Below are 21,006 nucleotides of genomic sequence, written 5' to 3' on the forward strand. Positions count from 1 at the left end.
GCTATCGGTGTACTTGATCACTCAATAACATCAAGAAATAATGAGCTCAATGTTAATGAAGGAGGTGTGGTTTATTTGGCTGTCAGTCTGGGGGAAGAATGTGTGGTCTCTGTGTCAGTCTGAGTGAAGGAGGTGTGGTCTCTGTGTCAGTCTGAGTGAAGGAGGTGTGGTCTCTGTGTCAGTCTGAGTGAAGGAGGTGTGGTCTCTGTGTCAGTCTGAGTGAAGGAGGTGTGGTCTCTGTGTCAGTCTGAGTGAAGGAGGTGTGGTCTCTGTGTCAGTCTGAGTGAAGGAGGTGTGGTCTCTGTGTCAGTCTGAGTGAAGGAGGTGTGGTCTCTGTGTCAGTCTGAGTGAAGGAGGTGTGGTCTCTGTGTCAGTCTGAGTGAAGGAGGTGTGGTCTCTGTGTCAGTCTGAGTGAAGGAGGTGTGGTCTCTGTGTCAGTCTGAGTGAAGGAGGTGTGGTCTCTGTGTCAGTCTGAGTGAAGGAGGTGTGGTCTCTGTGTCAGTCTGAGTGAAGGAGGTGTGGTCTCTGTGTCAGTCTGAGTGAAGGAGGTGTGGTCTCTGTGTCAGTCTGAGTGAAGGAGGTGTGGTCTCTGTGTCAGTCTGAGTGAAGGAGGTGTGGTCTCTGTGTCAGTCTGAGTGAAGGAGGTGTGGTCTCTGTGTCAGTCTGAGTGAAAGAGGTGTGGTCTCTGTGTCAGTCTGAGTGAAGGAGGTGTGGTCTCTGTGTCAGTCTGAGTGAAGGAGGTGTGGTCTCTGTGTCAGTCTGATGGAAAGATGTGAGGTCTCTGTCAGTCTGAGTGAAGAAGGTGTGGTCTTTGTGTCTCAATGACATTGCTAACACTCACTCTCAACACACTCCCCAAACACACACACACACACACACACACACACACACACACACACACACACAATCCCCTAACACACACACTCCCCAACACATACACACACACTCCCCTAACACACACACACACACACACACACACACACTCCCCTAAGACAGACACACACACACCCCTAACACACACACATACACACCTAACACACACACACTCCCCAACACATACACACACTCACCTAAGACACACACACACACACACACACACACACACACACCCCTAACACACACACACATACACCCCAAGACACACACACACACATGCACCCCAACAAACACACACACACACACACACACACACACACACACACACACACACACACACACACACTCCCCTAACACACACATACACCCCTAACACACACACACACACATACACACACTCCCCTAAGACACACACACTCACACCCCTAACACACACACACACACACACACACACACACACACACACACACATACACACACACACTCCCCTAAGACACACACACTCACACCCCTAACACACACACTCCCCTAAGGCCATGTTTACATTAGACCGTATCAGCGGATCATCAGATTAACGTTTTTAAAACGATTCGCGTGCACACAGCAACACCAATACACGGATACGCTCGGCTCCACAGGCATCCTGCGCTCCAAATCACTCCGCCCTGAACAGCGAGTGCCCTCTGGAGGGTGCGCACTCCAGCCCTGCGCAGCTCACAGAGCGCGCGAGTGAAGTGAACAAGCTGTGATTCGGGACTGAGCCGCTGTGTGTGTGATCCCAGCGCAGGTCACTTACCACTTGCAAGTGGAAGGATGGCAAGCCTAAAGACAATCATAACTACACAATGGGCAGTATTTGCATCAGTATTTGCAGTATTTTCATACTTTTATACTCTTTAATGAAAGGTGATACAAGGCGGAAGTCCGCGCCGTTTTTCAGCAGTCGCGTCACATGACCAACACCAGCGAATCAGGAAGGTGGATGTCACAGTGACGTTGTCCAATGACGACGCCAGCTAGAGCTCAGCACAGCGTATCCGCGTATTCTCAATGTTTACACAGAACCGGACCAGATACGATCTGGATTGAATACGTGGACCCTGGCGGATTCCCGTTTCCCGGCGTTTCCAGGCGGTTTAATGTAAACGGACAGTGCATCCGCGAAGAAAACGAGACAGATACGGTTTAATGTAAACTTGGCCTAACACACATACATACATACCTAACACACACACACTCCCCAACACATACACACACACACTACCCTAAGACACACACACACCCCTAACACACACACACACACACACACACACACACACACACTCCCCTAACACACACACACACATACACCCCTAAGACACACACACACACTCCCCTAAGACACACACACACACCCCTAACACACACACACACACACACACACACATACACTCCCCAACACACACACACACACACACACACACACACACACACTCCCCTAACACACACACACACATACACCCCTAAGACACACACACACACACACACACACACACACACACACACACACACACACACACACACACACTCTCCTAAGACACACACACACACATACACACCTAACACACACACACTCCCCAACACATACACACACACTCCCCTAAGACACACACACACACACACACACACACACACACACTCCTCTAACACACACATACACCCCTAAGACACACACACACACACACACACACACACACACTCTCCTAAGACACACACACACACACACACACACACTGTTTCTCTTTGATCTTGAATCTTCACTGAGGAATCGTGTGACATCAGACTCTGGCCCCAATTACACTCCTGTCAGAGCAGCACGTCTGATCTTCACTTTATAATCATCGATCATTAAATCGGATTTATAAAAGTGTTTTGTGGCATGGAGGCCATTATGGTCATCATGTGTGTGTGTGTGTGTGTGTGTGTGTGTGTGTGTGTGTGTGTGTACTCAGATTGGGTGTAATTGCCTCTGTTGACATTTAAGCTGTAAATATCACAGCATTGAAACACTGACACGCCTGCAAACATCTCGTCACTGTCAGAACATTTCTGTTTGACTTTTTTTACTGAATGTCCACTCGGTAGTTTTGTTGTGGGGAATTTGATAAAGTTCTCTCACTGTTAGTGATGTATTTCCCTAAAACATGTCGCTGTGGCATGTCAGTAAGAAACTACATAAAAATAATATTTACAGTATTTGCTTGTTTTATTTATTTATTTATTTGTTTGTTTGTTTGTTTGTTTGTTTGTTTGTTTTCAATCCAGAAGAAATTGGAAGAAATACTTTATGTAGGTTTACAAAATTGCATAAAATTTGTCTCAGGCGTTTATTTGTTTGTTTATTAAAATCGCAGTAGAGTTATAAACCTGTCTTATTTATGTCTTTGTTTGTTTAAATTAGGTTTTTTTTTTTGTTTATAGATCCATATGAAGCAGCTAATATTTATTTTGAAAATGTAAATAAAATCTCAATTCATTTATTTATTTGTTTGTCTGTTTATTTTTTTTATGTTTATGCAACAACAATATTGGTATTGTTAATGATCTACAATATTTCTCTCAAAAAAAAGTTTTTGAACAGAAACTCGATTTCAGTTTGTTCAGAAAATGTATGTAATAAATAAACACATAAATAAACAACGGGCGGCACGGTGGTGTAGTGGTTAGCGCTGTCGCCTCACAGCAAGAAGGTCCGGGTTCGAGCCCCGTGGCCGGCGAGGGCCTTTCTGTGCGGAGTTTGCATGTTCTCCCCGTGTCCGCGTGGGTTTCCTCCGGGTGCTCCGGTTTCCCCCACAGTCCAAAGACATGCAGGTTAGGTTAACTGGTGACTCTAAATTGAGCGTAGGTGTGAATGTGAGTGTGAATGGTTGTCTGTGTCTATGTGTCAGCCCTGTGATGACCTGGCGACTTGTCCAGGGTGAACCCCGCCTTTCGCCCGTAGTCAGCTGGGATAGGCTCCAGCTCGCCTGCGACCCTGTAGAACAGGATAAAGCGGCTACAGATAATGAGATGAGATGAGATAAATAAACAACACTTTTTTTTCCTTATTGTTGGAAATTTGTAATTTTACATCTTTAAAATATTTTCTTGAATTCAGCTCACAGAATAATTACACTGTGATGTAAATCATTAAAATTAGCAAATAAGTAAATTCTGTGCATGTCAGAATCGGAATAAGATCACTATTTTTCGTCTGAGCCATAAAAAAACAGGAAATGAGTCATTGGCCGAGTGCACAGGTGCATGCTGGGTAAAAGGATTTCAGTGTGTTGTTTGAAGCGTTTGATCGCTCGCAGTCTGAAAAAAAAACTCCTCAAAGATGAAAAGCCTGCAGCCTGCATCAATCAATTACACACACACACACACACACACACACACACACACACACACACACACTCTTCAGCTATTGTTAAAAACTCCTAAACTTTAATTTTTTTCACTGAATCACTTCACAGTTCAACTCTTTCACACAAAAATCATTTACACTCTAAATATAATTAATTATAAATAAAATAAATCCAAATTGAGCAGAAGATAAAACACTCAGGTCTCTCTGCATGGAAACAGTTCTGAGTTCAAATATTTGGGACAGGATCTGATATCGGATGTGTTCACTCTGATATCTGATCCACCGTTGTTGGTATCAGACATATACTGATCCTGATACAGTACCGGGTCTCGGATCGGTGCCGTCTCTACAGACGCTCCAGCTTCACCTCTTACTGTTACACAGCACTGATACTGGAGACTCCTTCCACAAACGATACGCGCACACACACACACACACACACACACACACACACTTCTCTTTACAGGAAACTTCACCACATCAACAGTTATATTTACAGTAAATCTGTTTATTATCAGTGGAGCGTCTGTTGGACACGCCCCTGTGAATGAGCTCTTACTATAGAAACCATAACGTATCAGAGCAAGAGCATTAATATAAACCTGCACTACTGTCAGAGCTGCTGTTAGAGAGAATTAATCAACACCTTCATGAATATTTACAACTGGTGGGTGTGGTCTGAGTGAAATTGACCCATCACTGGAGAAATATCTGAGAATAATAATAGAAAGAAATAATGAGATAAAGAAACAATATGATAAAGAAGTAATGAGATTGAGAAATATTAAAAGATTGAATAAATAAATAAATAAATAAAACCAGAAAGAGGTAAAGATGAAATGATATCCATCAATAAGATAAAAAAGACAAAATTAAGATAAAGAAATAATGATCTAAAAAAGCATAAGATAAATAATCAAATAAAGAAATAACAGGATAAAGAAAAAAGATAAATATGTAATAAGATAAAGGGAAAATGAGAAAGAAATAATGCAATAAAGCAATAAAATAACATTCATTCATTCATTCATTATCTCTAGCCGCTTTATCCTGTTCTACAGGGTCGCAGGCAAGCTGGATCCTATCCCAGCTGACTACGGGCGAAAGGCGGGGTTCACCCTGGACAAGTCGCCAGGTCATCACAGGGCTGCACATAGACACAGACAACCATTCACACTCACATTCACACCTACGCTCAATTTAGAGTCACCAGTTAACCTAACCTGCATGTCTTTGGACTGTGGGGGAAACCGGAGCACCCGGAGGAAACCCACGCGGACACGGGGAGAACATGCAAACTCCACACAGAAAGGCCCTCGCCGGCCACGGGGCTCGAACCCGGACCTTCTTGCTGTGAGGCGACAGCGCTAACCACTACACCACCGTGCCACCCCAATAAAATAACAATAACAAGAAAAAAATAAGATAAAGAAATAATAACCTAAAGAAACAGCAAGATAAAGAAATAAAATAAAGAAATAATGAGATAATGAAATGAGATAAAGAACTAAGATAGATAAATAATTAAATAATCAAATAAATAAATAATGATGTAAAAAATAACAAAAAGAAAATTGACAAAGAAATAACAAGGTAAATTAAGACTGAAATAAATAAATAAAAATATAATAAAGAAGCAATGAAATAAAGAATAATAAGGAAATAATGAGATGCAGAAATAACAAGATCTGAGCTTCTGAAACACAAACGCAGGTCGAATCCCGCAGAATAATCAACAGAATTGAAGTTCTCATGGCTCGTCTAATCTCATCTCCTCACGCGTGCAGGTTTAAACCATAAAACAACTTTCTCACTTGACCCCCCCCCCTCCCCCAGCGTAATCAAGTATCTTCTGTAAGGATTCGGGACAAACGGAGATCTGAATGAAATCAGCACAAGAGCTTCACCAAGCCGAAGCATGACGGCGTGATGAAGATGTGTTTCAGCAGATTCTCTCACAGCCTTCAATAAAACAGCTGAAGAACATCGACACGCTCTCAACAACACTCCTCGACCATTCTCTCTTCCTCTGGGCTCTTCTTTCTTTTATCAAACACAAACCCAAATCATTCAAAAAAAATAAATAAATAAAATTTTAGGCTGAAATAATAATAATAATAATAATAATAATAATAATAGGTTTTGTTTATAATAAGTTTTTTTGTTTGTTTTTATCTTCTTCATAAATAAAGTCATAATTCATTAATGGCTTTGAATTAAAGTTCTTTATTTTGCAAAATCATGAAAAGTAAATACCAAATCAAAAATTAAACTAATGAAAAATTAAAGTGGCATGGTGGTGTAGTGGTTAGCGCTGTCGCCTCACAGCAAGAAAGTCCGGGTTCGAGCCCCGTGGCCGGCGAGGGCCTTTCTGTGTGGAGTTTGCATGTTCTCCCCGTGTCCGGGTGGGTTTCCTCCGGGTGCTCCGGTTTCCCCCACAGTCCAAAGACATGCAGGTTAGGTTAACTGGTGACTCTAAATTGAGCGTAGGTGTGAATGTGAGTGTGAATGGTTGTCTGTGTCTATGTGTCAGCCCTGTGATGACCTGGCGACTTGTCCAGGGTGAACCCCGCCTTTCGCCCGTAGTCAGCTGGGATAGGCTCCAGCTTGCCTGCGACCCTGTAGGACAGGATAAAGCGGCTACAGATAATGGATGGATGGAATAATTAAAGCATAAAAATATTCTAAAAAGAAAAAAAATCAAATGTACTGTTTGCGTAAACAGTAATTTATTATTATTATTATTATTATTATTTTAAAAATCAAGCAAAATAAAAAATCAACACGAAAAACCTGAACATTACAACAAATAAACCCAACTATTCTATTAATAATAACAAAATCAACAACAATAGAGTGTTAAAATTTATGCAGAAATACAAAAACCTACATAGTAATAAAAGAAAATGACCAAAACAAGTGTGTGTGTATATATATATATATATATATATATATATATATATATATATATATATATATATATAAAATCATAGCTTTATAATGAAAAACAATAATACATTTTTAATAAAAAATTGTCGATACAAAAATAAAGCAAAGTAAATATTATAATTTTTAACTGTACAATATACTAACTATTAATAATGATTTTTAAAAATATTTGTTCCATGAAAGAAAAAGCTAACTATTAATACAGCAAACAAAACAAAATTAGGTTAAAAAAAGTTAACACTTTGCAACAGGAAAAACAAAAAAAGCAAAACAAAAAAAACTAGTTAATATTTTTAAATCAAGCTAAATAAATAGTTTACATTTATTTAACTGGATGAAAAACTAACTATTAATAATAATAATAATAATAATAATAATAATAATAATAATAAACAAATCAGCAAAACTTGATTCACATTAATTAGCATTTATGCAACAGTACAAAAAATTATTAACAAAAAGTTTTTTACTCCAGTGTCATCTCTAATAATTAGAAATAAAATTGTGTGCAAATTTCTGATTGTTTATGGTTAATGTAGGAGGTGGGGTTAGTAAAATTAGAAGTACAAAATAAAAATTGCTATAATTACTATAAATAGATACAACCTCAAATCAGATAAAGTCGGCATGGTGTGGAAAATACAAATAAAAAATAAAGCAGTGATGTGTAAATGTACTTTGATGTGTATTTCATTGCAGACAGAATGAACCCGAGATATTTCATGTTTTGTTGGTCAACTTCATTTCATTTGTTAATATCCATCCATTCCTGCACTTCAGTCCTGCAACACATTCCAAAAAAAGCTGGGACGATGGAAATTTAGGGCGAGTAATGAGGTACAACAATTAAATAATGATGTGATGTGAAATAGGTGACTGTAATCATGATTTGGGACAAAACCAGTCTCCAGGAAAGGCCGAGTGTTTGAGGAGTAAAGACGAGCTGAGGATCTCCAGTTTATTAATAAATGGGTGAGAAAATTATTGAAAAGTTTAAAAACAATGTTCCTCAAAGAAAGATAGGAAGGGATTTGGATATTTCACCCTCTACAGTGCTGAATATCATTAAACCATTCAAAGAATCTGGAGGAATTTCAGTGTGTAAAGGGCTCAAGCCTAATCTGAACCCCTGTGATCTCCGATCCCTCAGACGGCATCAAGAACCGTCATTCATCTACAGCTGATAGAACCACATGGGCTCGGGATTACTCTGGAAAACCTTTATCAAGCTACAATACGGAGTCACATCCGCAAACACCAGTAAAAACTTTACTGTGGATAAAGGAAGCCTTATGTTAACTGTGTCCAGAAGCGCCGTCGACTTCTCTGGGCTCGGAGGCATCTGGGATGGACCATCACACAGTGGGAACGGGTACTGTGCTCAGACAAATCAGTATTCAGATCTTTTTTGGAAGAAATGGATGCCGTGTGCTCTGAAGAGGAAAAGGACCATCCAGACTGTTAGCAGGAACAAGTCCAAAAGCCAGGGTGTGTCATGGTATGGCGTTGGGTCAGTGCCCTTGGCGAAGGTACCTTACACTTCTGTGATGGAGCATTAATGCAGAAAAGTCCACTGAGATTTTGGAGCAACATCTGCTGCCTTCAAGACGACGTCTTTTCCAGGGAGATTTCAACAAGACAATGCAAAACCACATTCTGCTCACATTACAAAGGCGTGGCTGTGGAAGAAGAGGGCGTGTCCCCTCTGTCCCCAATAGAGAATGTGTGGAGAATTTAGGAATGAAAAATATGACAGTGACGACCCCGAACTGTTCCACACCTTAACAGTGTAAATATTCAGAAAATTGTTAATAAATAGTAAAGTATGTCTAATATTTAATGTGCTTCAGCAAAACCTCCAGAACTTTCTGTTGCAAATGTATGATTATTGCATGATTGATGGAATCAAGCCTGTACATTTTAGTAAAACAGCGTTTACTGTATTTCCTGTGCTAGCCAAACTGATTAGCATTTATCCGTTAATATCTGACCCTCGCCTGGATCCTGCCATGTCTGAGGAGCAGATTATAGATCGGTTAATCTTGTTTTGCCACAACAAATGGAATTATAGCTGATCCAATTTTCGGAAACTTAATTGGGCCTTAAAAAATAACGATGGCAGGTGTTTTGCAGGCCGCACATCTGAGTTGGTTATTGGATGTTTGTGAATTGATTAAAGTGAAGCTTATTAATCTCATTGTGTTTATTACAACTGTGTCACATTGGCTTGTCTTTGAAACGACAGAATGTCAAAAATTCCTCTTCTTGCTCTTTTTTTTTACTTCACATCCAAAATCGGTTCCTAATTAGTAATAAATTCTAGCATTTGGGTCAGAGCCACTGTCTCACTGTCTGAGGAAACCATTACCCTCAACAGACCTCAGAGTTATTTCCAGCTCAGATTAGCATGAATTGGCTTTTGACAAAAATCTCTTCTCTCTCACTTTTCTTTAAAATTCTTGTTCTTTCGTCTCTCATTAAGGCCAAACAAAATAATATAATGTGTTTCCTGGGTTTTCAAAATAGGGTCGGTAGGTAGGGAAAAAAAATTTATTTATCCCAAAAGTTTACGACAAATTTTCTAGGGTAGGTAGGAAAAAGTGAGAAGTTTCCTTTGAAAACTTTTTTTGCAAAATACTCGTTAAACGTTTGCAACTGATCCCAGAATGTCAGAACTGTGTGATTTGTTGTAGGAAACAATGTTGTAGTTACTCTATAGTTCTTCATTTGGAAACATTTTTAATTGTTGTGAATATCTTTTGCGTTGCAATAGGCTGATTTGACAAGCAAACATTTCTGTCCACTGTGTCGCTTTTTGTTCCGAGGTGAACCTCCATTTTATAGGCACCCGGAAGAATCGATGAAATATACTGCGCATGTGCAAGCAGTCATTTACATCCAACCCTTCAAGGCATGAACACAAGGGTGGCCAGTTTTTCTACTTAAAAATCTAAGATAATCAGCATTGTTCAGCTATGTATTCAATTGCATCTAATGGTGACCCCTGTCTAGAAATGCCTATGAAATTTGGCTTTGCTGCGACCTTCAGTGTCCAAGTTATAAACATTTAAAGGTGGGCTGGAGCCATGGATCAAATCAAAACTTAAGTTGCTGAGCAGCGCTTGCACGGTGGCGAATGACTGGCCGAGGCAGCGTCCTACCAGGCTGTGCCCGTGCTGGTTTGAAAGGGCTGGGGTAGAGGGAGGTGCGTGTTGGTTGTCAATTTACTCCCGACAGGCCTCGTGTCTTTTGGCAAATACCGAGTGGTTTATATGACACGCCCTAGCGGTTCTCATTTGACTCGCCAGGTGGCTGCCAAGCAGGTAGGGTTGGGCACGAGAAATAGTTTGTTTATCGTGGTCATAAACAGTTGAAGGGTCGCAGTGTTTTTACAGGGTCGGTCAGGTAACCGGAAACACATATATTATTTTGTTTGGCCTAAAGCAACACTGTAAATGTCTGACACACTCCTGACTCCTGACAGCTATAACGGATATCATTACAGGCTTTTTTTAATCAGGACTCACTCAGACCTCAACACCAAAACACTCATAGTGCGTCGTAACACTGATCCGGATCTCCGCCTGCTCCAAGTGCATTGTGCCTGGGGAAATGTTTCATTATTTTAACTCATTACAACAAATTTAGCTGTTTAAAGTACTGGCTAGAATTATGTGCACTTCAATATTCCATACACGTCAGTATTCCGTAGATGACACTATGCTACAGGTTTTAGTATTCCATACACTTCGGTATTCCGTACGCTTCGGTATTTCATATGCTTCGATATTCCATACACGTCGGTATTCTGTACATGACACTTTGCTATAGGTTTTAGTATTCCATACACTTCAGTATTCTGTACACTTCAGTATTCCGTACACTTCAGTATTCCATACATGACACCATGCTACGTTTTAGTATTCCATAAACTTCAGTATTCCATACGCTTCAGTATTCTGTACATTTCAGTATTCCGTACACTTTGGTATTCCGTGCACTTTGGTATTCTGTACATTTCAGTATTCCATACACTTTGGTATTCCGTACATTTCAGTATTCTGTACACTTCAGTATTCCGTACACTTCAGTATTCTCTACATGACACTATGATACATGTTTTAGTATTCCATACACTTTGGATATTTCGTACACTTCGCCATTCTGTACATGACACTACGATACATGTTTTAGTATTCCATACACTTCGGTATTCCGTACACTTCAGTATTCCGTACATGACACTATGATACATGTTTTAGTATTCCGTACACTTCAGTATTCTGTACACTTCAGTATTCCGTACACTTCGCTATTCTGTACATGACACTATACGACATGTTTTAGTATTCCGTACACTTCGGTATTCCGTACACTTCGCCATTCTGTACATGACACTATGATACATGTTTTAGTATTCCATACACTTCGGTATTCCGTACACTTCAATATTCCGTACACTTCGCTATTCTGTACATGACATTATGCTACATGTTTTAGTATTCCATACACTTCGGTATTCTATACACTTCGGTATTCCATACATGAAACCATGCTACATGTTTCAGTATTCTGTACACTTCAGTATTCTATACATGACACTATACTGCATGTTTTAGTATTCTATACACTTCAGTATTCTATACATGACCCTATGCTGCATGTTTTAGTATTCCATACCCTTCAGTATTCCGTACACTTCAGTATTCTGTGCATGACACTATGCTGCATGTTTTAGTATTCCGTACACTTCGGTATTCTGTACACTTCGGTATTCCGTACATGACACCATGCTTCATGTTTCAGTATTCAGTACACTTCAGTATTCTGTACAACACTATGCTGCATGTTTTAGTATTCTGTACACTTCAGGATTCCGTACACTTCAGTATTCCGTACATGACGCTATGCTACATGTTTTAGTATTCTGTACACTTCAGGATTCCGTACACTTCGGTATTCCATACATGACACTACGCTACATGTTTTAGTATTCCGTACACTTCAGGATTCTGTAAATAACACCATGCTCCATGTTTCAGTATTCCATACATGTCAGGATTCCGTGCACTTCAGTAATTTTTTTTTTTACATGACAGTATTTTACATGTTTCAGTATTCTGAACATTTCAGTAGTCCGTACACTTTGGTATTCTGTAAACTTTGGTACTCTTTACATGACAACATGCTACATATTTTAGTTTTCCATACACTTCAATATTCTGTGCACTTCAGTATTCCACGCATGTCACTGTTCAACATGTTTCAGTGTTCTGTACACTCAGTATTTAGGATTTTTAAATGTAGCTAAACTTGTGTTACTTGGTACACACTTGAAAAAAAACAGTTCATTAAGGGTTCATTTGCTAATGTAGTGTTAGCTTCCTACAAACAGTTTTATTCCGAACCCTTCCCCATCCTCCCTTCCTTTCCCATGTTTCTCTTGGCTCAGCAAATAAATAACACCATCTTTAACAAGAATTCAGAAACGAGAGCGCTAATGAAGGAGAGAGCCAGGAGATGCTCACAGAGAGGGATTTTGGGATGTGATTAGCAAACCACAGGTGGCTAAATAAGCAGGCTAAAAATGATTAAGGCATTAGCGGCAGCAGAAGGTAATGAAGTGCCAGGGGAGGAACGGGGCGGAACAGGGCAGCGATGGAGAAGAAGAAGAGGATTGTGGGAAGGGCAGGAGGAAGAGAGCATGGAGGGAAATGACAGGGTTGTGTTTGAGATGAAAGTGGGTTAGCGGTGCTGAAAGGCTCACGGCTGGTGAGAAAATTAACCTAAAAATAGACAGATGTGACTTTTTTCCTCTTTTGTTTCTGAACCAATTGAGAAAATGATTGTATTTTTCTGTTAGAGTCGAGCAATAACGCCATCTCAAATCCCATTAATGATTTTAGACTCAAGATTTATTTAAACGAAAGAAAAAGAAAAACAGACAACTTATTTTAATTCGACAAAAAAATGAAAATTAAATTTGGTGTCAAGCCGATTTACATCACCGACCATCGTTTTACATTTTACATCTATAATGTTAATAAATTTAGGATTTTTTGAGGGAAAAAAATAGCAAATAAAGTTTTCTGGAAAGCTCATGTCTTGGCTATTTATCCAAATATTACTGCAGTCTGCCTCCATTTTAATTGTTGTCTATTATTATTATTATTATTATTATTCCAATCTTTTTCAGTCTGAATGTGAGAGCTAGTTAAGGATTACTTTGAAAGCAATTATAACATGATTTTCAGGTTTGGAATGTCCAAATTTCAGAACTGGAGTCCAAAAATTCTGAAATGATCCACGACTATAGCCTGGCAAGCCAGACTAAATGTGAATATTTAGTCTGGCCTCGATCCGTAGACATTTCCGAAGCGGGTAGGAGGAACAACCCGCTGTCTTTCAAACTGTCTCTGTGCGTATAGGCCAACGCTCTGACCAATCAGCGCAACAGTGATTGTGACGTAGTCAGAGTGACAGAAAGCAGTGGGGGAGACCTTGACATAAATAATTTTTCAAAATGCGTATTAATTAATAAACAGGTTCTAGATATTAAGAAGTTTGGAGATAATGACCACAAGTTTGGAGTCTGTACCACATACACTTTTTTTCAAGGGTTTGCTTAAACTGTTTTTGAGAGTTTTTATTTAGTGGTGTTTGGTGAAATAATTTCCCTTAAATTTAAAATAACGGGAAAATAAGAAACAATCAAAAAGTAATGTTTCAAAGCTATTTATTAATTCTTCGTACTGCACAAACTAGCCCATCCTTTTGGCTACGAGCGGAGCCAGCTGGTAGATCAGACTTTTGCCATAGCCGGTCGGCAAAACAGCGAAAACATCCTTCTTGAAAAGGAATGAGTGGAGAGCCTCTTCCTGCTCATGTTTCAACAAAAACTCCAAGTCTAATTCTTCTAAAACTGATTCCAAAGCGGAGTCAAACGCGCGCTGTTCACTAGCCGTAGCCATCTTTCCTGCTGTGCTTTCTCCAGCGTCGCGCAGCTTTGTCGTCACTCCTGCAAAAGCCCGCCCAAAGAATCCAAACAAAAACCTTGCATTGTGATTGGCGGGCACGATTTGATGCCGGGGGTGTTTTTGTTTATATGGTGCGAGGCTAGACCCACTCGCTAGGCAAAAATATTTTTGGCCGCTAGGCGGGTGGGTCTAGTTTACTAGGCTACCACGACTATATTGTGAAATTTTCCAGGAAATGGAAAATTAAGCTTCTGGGTTCTAACATTAGCATCTCAACCCAAATAGCATCACAACACCAGATTAGCATGCTGTTAACTGACCTTGTAGATGCCCTGATCACAGCCGTTGTAGGTGCTCTCCATAGTGTAGCTCCGTAAAACACCCATCTCCCTCCACACCACCACGCGTGCCGTCGATGCCCGCGACTTCTCCACCAAAAAGTTACAGCTGTTGAAGGAGAACGCCGGAGCGATTCGATCCAGAGTTTTGGTGATCGTCTGAAAAAGATGCGCCAAAAAATCCCCAACATGAAATCAGTGTTTAAGGCTCTGAAAACAATAACCTGAAGGTTGTGAGGTCACACCCCAAGACTAAACATGGATTTGTTTTTATTACTTCACATTTCCTCGACGGTAGCTGTAAACTCCGTCTCGATTTTCTCTTTCATCATCTTTATATTTCGCAGCGAAGAGCTGCAGCTGGTTTATCTTACACACGTTTCACTCTGCAAACAGGAGCTGAGTTTATAAACATCAGAAGCCCTGCTCTGCTAATAAGCACACAACATGAACAGCAGCACCATCAGTTCCCTCTCCGATGTCCCTCATCCGTCATTTTCTCATCTGACATCTCGCACAAGCTCTTATAACAGAAACACCATGAGTTCTTTCAGCTGCATCTCATAAATCATCTACAATGGGGCAGCAGGAACATCTGCTGAGCTTCACTGAAGGGCTGTCACCACAGAACTTCTTTCTCTGTTTGTCTGGGTTGCTGATAGTGCGGCGGTGGTGGATAAGGAAAAGCGATAAGAGGAGATAAAGGAGGCCGAAGAGACCAGCTGGATCTGCCTGCAGAACCCACGCACGATGTTCCTGATTGGATGAAAAATAAGCTGTCCTTTTGAGATCAAACTACATCCATAAAGAGCAAAATTTCTGATGAAGTGTGATTGGGAATTTAAAACATTCCACTTTCAGTGAACTTTACCTCAAACTCGAGGTCACTGAGTGTACACGGTGTTGTTCTGGTTGTTCTTGTGGTTGTTGTTGATGTCAGTGTGGTTCTGATTATGATTGCTATTATTTGGGTTCCTGTCATTGACTGCCTTGTTGATGTAAGCGTGATTGTTTTTGTTGTTGTAGTGGTTGTTATGGCAATGACTGGTGTATTTATTATTGTGGTTGTTGTTGTGGTTGTTGTTCATGTAATTGTTTTTATTGGAGTTGCAGTTGGTGGTCTGATTGCAGTTGTGTCTCTTCTTGTGGTTGTTATGGTGGTTGATGTTGTTACTATTGTCATCATTGGCTTTTGCTGTGAATGTTTTTGAAGTAAATGTATTTGTTGTGTTTGTTTTGCTGGAGGTGGTTGTTGTTGTTATTGTTTTTGATGTAAATGTAGTAGTAGTTGTTGTTGTTGTTGTTGTTGTGGTGGGGGCGGGGGTTATTATTGGATTTGTTATGGTTGTTATGGTGGAGCTTGTTGTTGCTGTGGTTGTTTTTGATGTAAATATATTTGTTGTGGTTGTTATGGTGGAGGTTGTTGTTATTTGTTGTTGTTTTTGATGTAAATATATTTGTTGTGGTTGTTATGGTGGATGTTGTTGTTGTTGTTGTTGTTGTTGTTGTTGTTGTTGTTGTTTTTGATGTAAATATATTTATTGTGGTTGTTATGGTGGAGGTGGTTGTTGTTGCTGCTGTTGTTGTTGTTGTTTTTGATGTAAATATATTTGTTGTGGTTATGGAGGAGGTGATTGTTGTTGCTGTGGTTGTTTTTGATGTAAATGTATTTGTTGTGGTTGTTATGGTGGAGGTTGTTGTTGTTGTGGTTGTTTTTGATGTAAATGTATTTGTTGTGGTTGTTATGGTGGAGGTGGTTGTTGTTGTTGTTGTGGTGGTGGTGATGGTGGTGGTAATTGCTGGATTTGTTGTGGTTGTTATGATGGATGTGGTTGTTGTTGTTGTTGTTATTGTTTTTGATGTAAATGTAGTAGTTGTTGTTGTGTTGATGGTTATTGTTGGATTTGTTGTGGTTGTTATAGTGGAGGTGGTTGTTGTTTTTGTTGTGGTGGTGGTGGTTATTGTTGGATTTGTTGTGGTTGTTATAGTGGAGGTGGTTGTTGTTTTTGTTGTTGTGGTGGTGGCAGTTATTGTTGAATTTGTTGTGGTTGTTATTCTAAGATAAGAAATTTAATGTCACTACTGTACATGACGCGGAAAAACTAGTTCATGCTTTTGTTACCTCCAGGTTGGATTATTGTAATGCCTTACTGTCTGGATGTTCCAATAAGTGCATAAACAAGCTCCAGTTAGTTCAAAATGCAGCAGCAAGAGTCCTTACTAGAACTAGAAAATATGACCCCATCACCCCTGTCTTATCCACACTGCATTGGCTCCCAATCAAATTTCATATTGATTATAAAATACTACTATTGACCTTTAAAGCACTGAATGTTCTCGCACCACAGTACCTGTGTTAGGCCTTGGGACTATCTTGGCCTCTAGAGGCCGCTATTATGTCTTTACCATGTCATGTTTGTTTTGACAGCTAGGGGGTTTGTGTTTTTGTTTTGTCAGCCATGTGCTTCTTTGTTTTTCATGTGCCTTTTGCCCCACCTTGTCTTAATTGCCAATTTTGTCCTGGTCATGTGTTCAATTACTTTGGGTATTTATACTACCCCATTTTGTCCTGCTAGTCACTGAGTCTTTGTGTTGTTTTATGGTTAGTCTCTTGTGTTCTACGTGCCCTAGCCCTTTGTCTTTGTTTTTGGTAGTTTCTCTTTGGGACATTTTGACTATTTTTTGTTACTTGATACTTTGCCTTTTGTATCTTCTGTGCATTTTGATTTTTTCCTTCTCTTCCTTGGTTTTGGATTTTTTGAACTCTTGGAACTTTTGGGTTTTTTTTTTTCTTTTACATTCTGTGTGTTTGGATTTACCTGTCTGGCCGATATTTTTTCCCTTTGTGGATTTTTGTTTCTTCCCAAGCTGTGGATTTTTTCTGGACTTCTGAGCTTTGGCAAATAAACTTTATTTAACCTTAACTTTGTTCTCACTCCTCTGCACTTGAGTCATCTCTCTGCTTAGCCTAGAGGGTGTTTGCTGGGTTACTATGCCAGCAACCCAGGTTCAATTCCCAGCTCACCCTAACAGAAAGACTCAGTCATGACTGACTCAGCAGAGGCTTCTTCAGCTGTCTTTCAGAGGATAATGGCTGCTTTAACAAGCTTTGGGGCTACCATGGACACTCAGGGACAAGCACTTGTAGGCCAACAAGAGACCCTTGCTCGCCACGATGCACTGCTTCAGCAAATTGGGAAGGCCCTTGCATGGCTCCTCCTGTTCCTCCCTCTGCTCCAGCACCAGTCTCTCCTGCCACACTCCCTCCTTCACCTCATGAACCCTGCCTTCCTGCACCACAGAGGTATGACGGTGAGTGCCGGGAGTTCCTTACCCAGTGTCAACTCACCTTCGAGCTCCAGCCTACCACCTACACTACTGACTGCAGCAAGATTGCATATGTAATAACATTGTTAGTGGATAAGGCACGAACTTGGGCAACAGCCATCTGGCAGAGACAGGGACCCGAGTGTTCTGATTTCAAGATGTTTACGGAGGAGATGCTTCGTGTTTTTGATCAGTCGGACATCAGCAAGGATGCAGCCAGGAAGCTCATGTCCATCCGGCAGGGAGGAAGTGTCGCAGACTATGCCATCTTGTTCCAGATGCTCGCAGCAGTCAGTGGATGGAATGAGACTGCCCTGGCTTCAGCTTTCCACCATGGTCTGTCTGACTCCATCAAAGACGGTCTGGCCTCGATAGGCTGCCCAAGTGACCTTGAAACTCTGATCTCACATGCCATTCACCTTGATAAAAGGATTAGAGAGCGTAGCCAAGACCGGAGCTTCCCTTACCTCATTGCTTCAACCTGGAGTCAAATCAAATCAAATCAAATCAAGTTTATTTGTACAGCACTTTTAACAATAAACATTGTCGCAAAGCAGCTTTACAGAATTTGAATGACTTAAAACATGAGCTAATTTTATCCCTAATCTATCCCCAATGAGCAAGCCTGTGGCGACGGTGGCAAGGAAAAACTCCCTCAGACGACATGAGGAAGAAACCTCGAGAGGAACCAGACTCAAAAGGGAACCCATCCTCATTTGGGCAACAACAGACAGCCTGACTATAATATTAACAGTTTTAACAGGTATAACCCTCAACTGTCCTCATGGGGCCGTCCTTCACAGGAGTGCAAGCAAGGATCAAGCAGGTCCGAGGGGCAGAAGAGGCCAGCATCTCAATCCCAGGATCAACATGTAACTCAGAGGGACAGATGGGGGGGGAGAGAAAGAAAACACGTTGTTAGGTATGCCCTAAAAATGACAAGTATTAAATCTGTGTGGTAGGCTCGCAGAGACGAGAGTCTTTACACCAGGCATGACGTAAGTGGAGTCCGTCCACTTCATCCAGTGTTTGTCCGGAGCCCATGCAAGTTGGCCGTACTCGTCTCTCCGCATCTGAGAGGGAGTGCAGGAGGAGGGACAAGTAGCTGCATCTACTGTGGCAAGCCTGGCCATTTCCGAGCGTCATGTCCCGAGCTCTTGGGGAAAAGGACCGTCCTGTCCAGCCGAGGGAGGGTTGTGACGGGGACTACCCTCTCTCCCGAACTTCCTGGCCAAGGAGTCTACATCCCTGTCTCCATCTCCTGGGGTGAGTCCATCCACTCGTCAAGCATTGTTAGACTCTGGGGCTGCTGGAAATTTTATGGATGTTCACTTTGCCCGAAGAATCAATGTCCCTATTGTACCCCTTGAAGCGCCGTTGTCTGTGTCTGCTCTGGATGGCCAAGCTTTAGGTGATGATAGAGTCACCCAAGTAACTTCTCCAGTTTTTCTCCAGTCTCAAGGTCACAGAGAAGAAATATCCCTGCACCTGATTCATTCACCAGAGTTCCCAGTGATTCTAGGCTTTCCTTGGCTCACCCGCCACAACCCTCGCATAGACTGGGCAACAAACCAGGTTGTGGAATGGGGCCCTACATGCCATGCCTCTTGTCTGCTCTCTAGTTCTCCTGTGTCTCCTGCCAAGCCCCCTGATCTCACCGAGTTATCTCAAGTTCCCACAGAGTACTGTGATTTGAAGGAGGTTTTTAGCAAGAGTAGGGCCGCCACTCTTCCTCCTCACCGTGCCTATGACTGTGCCATAGACTTGCTCCCCAGTGCTACCCCTCCTCGGGGCAGGCTGTTCTCCCTTTCTCAGCCAGAATGCAAGGCCATGGATGAATACATCAAGGATGCCCTGGCCTCGGGGTTCATCTGCCCCTCCACCTCACCTGCTGGTGCAGGCTTCTTCTTTGTTGGCAAGAAGGATGGGGGACTGCAACTGTGTATTGACTACAGGGGCCTGAATAAGATCAGTGTGCAACCGCTATCCCCTTCCGCTAATGTCCACCGCATTTGACCTGCTCCAAGGTGCTACTGTCTTCACTAAGTTGGATTTATGAAACGCATACCACCTCATCCATATCCGACAGGGACACGAATGGAAGACTGCCTTTAACACCCCATCGGGACATTATGAGTACCAAGTGATGCCCTTTGGACTCACTAATGCACCAGCAGTCTTTCAGGCCCTTATCAATGACGTCCTGGGGGAGATGATCAACAAATTTTGTTTACCTCGATGACATTTTAATATTCTCCAAGACCTTGCATGAGCACCACCACCATGTCCATCAGGTTCTTCAGAGGCTGCTAAAGAACAACCTGTTTGTGAAAGCCCAGAAATGTGAATTTCATGTCCCAGAGGCCTCCTTTCTGGTCTTTATTGTATGGACGGGACAACTACAGATGGATCCAGCCAAAACCCTGGCCGTCCAGGACTGGCCCACTCCCAAGTCCGTGAAAGAGGTCCAGTGGTTTTTAGGATTTGCGAACTTCTACCGCAAGTTTGTCAGAAACTTCAGTTCAGTAGCAGCACCCATATCTGACCTCACCAAAAGGACAGGTGAGTCTTTTGTCTGGTCTCCTCAGGCAGAGAGGGCTTTCAAGGACCTCAAGCACTGGTTCTGTACTGCACCCATTCTGGTCCTCCCTGACACATCGCAACCCTTCGTTGTCGAGGTGGATGCTTCGGACAGTGGCATCGGCGCTGTCCTCTCTCAACGTTCGGATGGAAGGTTGCACCCCTGTGCATACTTCTCCCACCGTCTGAGTCCTGCGGAGTCCCGTTATGATGTGGGTGATTGAGAACTGCTTGCTGTCAAACTGGCCCTTGAGGAGTGGAGGCACTGGCTGGAGGGAGCCCAACATCCATTCCTGGTTTGGACGGACCACAAGAACCTGGAGTACCTCCAACAGGCCAAGAGACTTAATCCTCGACAGGCTAGGTGGGCCTTGTTTTTCAGTCGGTTCGATTTCACCCTGTTGTACCACCCCGGCTCAAAGAACACCAAACCTGACGCTCTTTCCAGACAGTTCTCTTCCACTAACAGGGAAAGTGAAGTTGGGCCTATTATCCCTGTGTCCCGAATTGTGGCCCCTGTCCGCTGGGGTATTGAGGAGGCTGTCCGACGAGCTCAACACCAGGACCCCAG

General features: G+C 41.8%; 1 protein-coding gene across 1 annotated transcript in view; it reads right to left on the reverse strand.

Annotated features, from left to right (window-relative positions):
* LOC132889963 (cytosolic carboxypeptidase 4) overlaps positions 1-21,006 on the reverse strand; it is a 238,887-nt gene that overhangs the window by 23,054 nt on the left and 194,827 nt on the right. The window contains exon 23 of the mRNA XM_060926765.1: positions 14,511-14,687. Within this exon, the coding sequence (XP_060782748.1) occupies positions 14,511-14,687 (177 nt within the window). The remainder of the gene's footprint in view (positions 1-14,510; positions 14,688-21,006) is intronic.

This window comes from Neoarius graeffei, chromosome 8, assembly GCF_027579695.1.
Source record: "Neoarius graeffei isolate fNeoGra1 chromosome 8, fNeoGra1.pri, whole genome shotgun sequence".
Lineage (NCBI taxonomy): Eukaryota > Metazoa > Chordata > Actinopteri > Siluriformes > Ariidae > Neoarius > Neoarius graeffei.